The 5525-nt window shown below is 46.0% G+C and overlaps 1 protein-coding gene and 1 long non-coding RNA gene across 2 annotated transcripts; both read left to right on the top strand.

Annotated features, from left to right (window-relative positions):
• Window positions 1-568: 568 nt before the first annotated feature.
• On the top strand, window positions 569-1010 carry LOC105983418. The gene has a single exon (XM_013013274.1). The coding sequence runs from the start codon at window positions 580-582 to the stop codon at window positions 991-993; it is 414 nt and encodes a 137-aa protein (XP_012868728.1). The 5' UTR covers window positions 569-579; the 3' UTR covers window positions 994-1010.
• A 591-nt stretch (window positions 1011-1601) lies between these two features.
• Window positions 1602-1956, top strand: LOC105983388. The gene is made up of 2 exons (XR_001174941.1): window positions 1602-1682; window positions 1769-1956. It is a non-coding gene; the product is annotated as an uncharacterized LOC105983388 (long non-coding RNA).
• The last annotated feature ends 3569 nt before the right edge of the window (window positions 1957-5525 follow it).

Genomic DNA, 5525 nt, shown 5'->3' with positions numbered 1-5525 from the left:
AAATAAATAAATAAAAAATTAATGAATTAAAAAAAGCCTCAAAGCCCTGGAATGGTATGGTGCCTCAAAGGGGTAGAGCACTAGACAAGCAAAGGCTGTCAGGAAGGGCTCAGGGCCCTAATTCAAGCCCCACAACCGGAATTTCTGCCTGGGCTGGCTTCAAGCACAGATCCTTGGAACTAAACTTCTTGACCATAGGATTATAGACATAAGCCTGGGGAGTAAATCCTGAAGAAGCGCTATTTCAGCTTTTCGAGGGCCATATCCCCTTTGGGTGCCCTGAGATCCCAGCTAGCACAAGACTGACTCCCCAGCATGCCAGTCTGGTTTCTATGGAAACAAGCCTACCTACGCAAAGTCTCCCGAGCGGACCCCAAAGCTGGAGGCTAGGGAGCCAACCTCAACAACAAGGCTGTGAGCAGGGGAGGAGCTACGCAGAGCAGCACCGGGGCTGACAGGCCTAGAGGACACTGTGAGCCCACCCCCCCCTCCGCCCCATTGGCTCTGCCTCTGCCCCACCCCTCTGAGAATAGTAGAAATACTACTCTCTCGGCTCAGATCCAGCTGACCTGTTTGCCTATGCTCTATCTAGCCATGCCAATGGCTAATAGCTACATTCTGCGTAGACCTCTGGGCCTGGAGAAGATGTACCCAGATTCTGATCTGGAGTGTGAAGGCTTTTTGGACAAGCCTCTTCGGGAACAATTCGTAGCTGCCCGTAGGCTCCGGTGGTCCTCTGGCAGCAAGAAAGCCAGACGTCGTAGAGGGAAACCACAAGGCTCCCGCTCCTGGCAGCATCTAAAAATGAGGTCCCGTACTCGTCGTTCCGGGCATATCTATCGTACCCTATATATTCCACGGAAGGAAGCGCCTCCACTGGAAGCGGGGTGCTACCTGGACCATTATCCCCGTCTTTCATTGTTCATCAATGCTGCCATTGCATTTTCCATCATCTCTTACATTTTTGCCTGTATCAATTTACAACTTGTCTGAGTAGTTAGGGAGGGACCAGTGGGTTCAGATCTGGGGGTGGGGGGTGGGGGATGGGAAGGGGAGAGAAAAGCTTAACATTTTGTTTTGGGACGTACTGCATTTTCGTATAGCTTTTGGCTGCTTGTCTTCTGTGTTGTCTGTGTTGTCTGATTCATGCGTAAGAAGGCCAGTGAAATATTTATACGATCTGTAATGTTGAGAGTTCTGTTTGAAATTAGGATCGCGTGGCTGTATCTTACCGCTTGTGGATTTGGCATACAACTATCTGAACATTTTACTGGTAAGACAGCGCAGAGAGAGCCTGACCTGTTCCTGAACCGATGCGCCACTGGAATCCGCGGCCTTTGTAGAGGCTGTTGTACAGGTAGATGACTGGACAGTGGCCCCGGGACTCAACGTGGCCCCAGGAGGAGCCAGCGGCGTGTGGGGACTGACGCAGTGAGAAATCAGAGCACAGGGGGGGCTGGCCGACGCTAGCAGGCGTTCCGGAGCGCGCGACCAATCCAGGCGCGCGGTGGAACATCGCGCGGCCAATCCAAGCACGGGGTCGATCCGCCGCGCGGCCAATCTAGGAGCAAGGTGGACTCGCCCGCCCAGTCGACCCAAGAGCGCAGTAACCCGGATGGACGCACACGGATGTGGGTTGCGCACTGAGCACACGGGCACCACCGGAGCGTGGGCTGGCCGCGGTAAATGGCGTTGGTCTAGGCCCTATGCTTCTTCCCCAGGGGTTTGCAATAGCGCGTGTTGCATGTATATATTTTTTCTACCGTAGATTCGTGTTGTTACTGCTAACCAGAGCTGAAGACAGCCTGTGGTGTGGAGAAAAGACCTCGAGCCGGACCTGTCTTAACTGGAAAGCCATGCCCAGAATGTGTAAATTTCGCAGTCTAATATTGCATACATTTTAAAGAAATGTCAGTAATTGTGGTACCATGGGGTAAATAAATCAATTTTGTCTGTCTTCGTTGTCAATTCTCCATTCATTTCCACCTGTTCAGTGGGCTCTGCGGGTTTCCATAATCATGGCCACCCTGAAGATGGCGCTCACATTCCGGCCTTACTGGTGCAAATCTTCCACTAGATAGCCCCAAATTAACAACTTTTCCCTTGTCAAGCTCCCACAACATCAGTACATTTTAACAGCAGATTTTTCATTACTGCATTACCCACTGCTCCACAGTATTTTGTAAGGAACTTCTGTAAGGAGGTAGCTTACACCGTAATCCTAGCTACTCAGTAGGCTGACATCTGAAGATCTCAGTCCCTGAGTCCTGCTAGTCCAGGCAGGAAAGACTAGGCTTATCTCTAGCTACCCCCAAAACAGCCAGAAATGGAGTCATGCCTAAGCAGTAGAGCACCAGACTTATGCAAAAAAGCTGAAAACATAGCATGAGGTACTGAGTCAAGCCCCAGTACCAGTCCATACACACATACACTAGATCAATTAGCCAATAAATGACACTTCTGGTCCACTACAATCCTTCAACTAAACTTGGAATTTTCCCCATTTCACCCCACGTCTTTATAATTTTTTTATTTTTTTTTTGCCGGTTGTGGGGCCTGAACTCTGGGCCTGGGCACTGTCCCTCAGCTCTTCAGCTCAAGGCTAGCACTTTGCCACTTGACCCACAGTGCCACTTCCGGCTGTTTTTCTTTTTGTTTATGTGGTGCTGAGGAATCAAACCCGGGGCCTCATGCATGCAAGGCAAGTGCTCTACCACTGAGCCACCTTTCCAGCCCCCCATTTCTGGCTTTTTCTGCTTATGTGGTGCTGAGGAATCGAACCCAAGGCCTCATGCATGCAAGGTAAGCACTCTACCGCTGAGCCTCCTTCCCAGCCCTAAATTGTTTTTCAACAAAAGGGTCTTGATTCTGATTTCCCCTATCACTGTGACCCTTGGTATTGTGTCCTACACTTCCAATGTCACAAGTGAGACATCTGTCCCCCAATGCCAGCCTGTCTTATAGCTAGTTTACAAAAACCCTTGCAGAACTACTGGTTAACACTCCCCAAATCACCCCAAATCACATCTTCAAGATATTGAAACTGGTACCTGGCTTTTAATCTGAGATATTGCAGTTACCCTATCCCTTAGTATTCATTTCATCCCAGCATATGGGTTCGTGTCTCTAAACTCAGTTCACATTCATATCTCTAGGGGGATTATTACCTCATTCTGCAGGTCTTCAAATGACTCCTCAGGTTATTCCTCAATATTATGTTGTCACCTAATCCTGATAAGACTATCCAGTCCCCAAACCAAAGTTCCCAGTTCTAATTATTTTTCCACTATATCACGACTCTGTTACTTAACCCATGCCCAATTCAACTATACTATACCATTAGCAGATTAAATTGGCTCCATTATTGTCAACCAGCCCCAGGGTGGGGTGTAGCCCAGTGGTACAGTACTTGCCTAGCCATGTCTAGCTCTATTTGACCCTTATTCCAGAATTAATTGCAGTTCCCTAAATGCTTGGATTACTGTTTCCCACATGTTCCACCCATACCTTCCTTCACATTCACCCATCATTATCCTCAAATTAATCTTACATCAGTTCCAAGATCTAGGTAGTCACACATGCTCAATGCCCACCTGTTTCATGGTAATGGTGTCCAAATATTGTTCTCTACTGTACTCCTATTTGAGGCATTCAGTGAAGTCTTCTCCAGAATATCAAGGCTTTCCACCTATTAAAGGACAGCCTTCTTAAGAGTTTGATCATAATTTTTTTCTTGGTCTTTGTGCTATGTCTCTTATGAATCAAATTCTAGGGAGCTGGGAATGCAGCTAAGTATGGCAAATAATTGGCAGGCACAATGTGTGTTCAACCCCTAGAACTCACCCCACCCCATCCCCACCAAAGAATTTACTGGCCTGGCTAAGATCATATGCCTACCTTTGGCCAAAGGCAAAGATACATTACAAGGCAAGCCCATGAAAACAACACATAACAGGGAAGAAATGCTTTGTCAAAGAAAAACTCAAATGCCCTAAATGTACCAACATCCACTTTCAGCAGATAGACAATTGTTTGGAACAAGTGTGTTAGTGCTAGGAGACAGTGCATGGAGGTGAAGTTATCTAAAATAAGTTGTCAGCAGGGCCACACCTACTATGGAAACCCTAAGAATCTGTTAATTCATTCACCTGTGCCAACTGTGGCTGTTGGCACTCCTTGATTTATAGCTATACTACCCCACTCTGCCACAGTGCCTTTAAGTCTTTTTTTGTTGGTGGTCGTGAGGCTTGAATTTAGGGCGTGGATGCTGACCCTGAGCTTTTTTTTGTTTTTGCCGGTCATGGGGCCTGTACTTTGGGCCTGGGCACTGTCCCTCAGCTCTTCAGCTCAAAGCTAGCACTCTACCATTTGAGCCATAGTGCCACCTCCGGCTTTTTCTGCTTATGTGGTGCTGAGGAATAGAACCCACGGCCTCATGCATGCAAGGCAAGCACCCACCACTGAGCCACCTTCCCAGCCCCCCTGAGCTTTTTTTTTGCTCGAGGTTAATACTCTACCACTTTGACCCAGAACTCTACTTCTGATTTTCAGGTGGTTAATTGGAAGTAAGAGTCTCACAAACTTTCCTACGTAGACTGGCTTGAACCACCAGCCTCCTGAATAGCTAGGATACCAGTGCCCTGCATGCCTCCAGCCCTTTTGTCGCAATCTTCCTCTAGCTTTCTCTTACAATGACATTATCACTGGATTTTAGAGCACATACAAAATCAAGATGATGTAATCTCAAGTTCCTGACTCATGCTCATATTCAACGACTCCCAAGAATTAGGACATGGACATATCTTTTTATGGGATCCCCATCCAATCAAGTGCATTTATAAGATTTGAAATGAACTACAAATGTGAAAGTTTTCATCTTAGTAAAAAGTCATATAAGGAAAGAAACATCCCATGATAAACAATAGAAAACTCAAGTTTTAAAAGCAAATATGTGTGCACACATGTGTACAGAATTAGAAATAGGATTTCTTGATAATAAACAGGCTTTCTAAATCCAATATTTAATTGTTAATATTAATACTCTTACTTCTGGTACATATATAGGAAGAACTCCAAAGCCTGTTCTTTTGGATAGCAGAAGGCAAGTGATACCTTAAGAGTACTCACTGCCATTCCTCCACTTCCTTGGGTGACTTGATGGTACAAAGTATTTTGATGCTTGTGAATGTGAATAAGTAAATGTTAGGTACAAGGCAGATTCTAACTAAATGTACATGTACATTTCATAATTGGAGTATGCCCCAGGTGGCTTTTCCTGTACCAGTGGGATCCGTTTGCTGTCCTAGATCTTCTCCTGCTAGATTCCAATGTAGTCAAAGCCTTGTCCATGGAAAGTATTTTGGAAACAAAGCCAACTTCTCTACCAAAGCTCAAAGTTGTCTTTTGTTTTTTGTAATCTCTTTCTTATAAAAAGTTACCAGCCGTTTAAATAGGGATACAGGTGGACCTATTGCAACAATGAGATGTACAAGTCATTATGTCGAAAATGAACTTTACAACTTTGG

Source organism: Dipodomys ordii, unplaced genomic scaffold (assembly GCF_000151885.1).
Source record: "Dipodomys ordii isolate 6190 unplaced genomic scaffold, Dord_2.0 Scaffold19, whole genome shotgun sequence".
Lineage (NCBI taxonomy): Eukaryota > Metazoa > Chordata > Mammalia > Rodentia > Heteromyidae > Dipodomys > Dipodomys ordii.
Note: the sequence above shows the minus strand (reverse complement) of the source record. Positions and strands in the feature narration are given on the sequence as shown.

Excerpts from the sequence above, each read along its gene's own strand:
- LOC105983418 (XM_013013274.1), top strand. The coding sequence starts at position 580 with ATGCTCTATCTAGCCATGCCAATGGCTAATAGCTACATTCTGCGTAGA.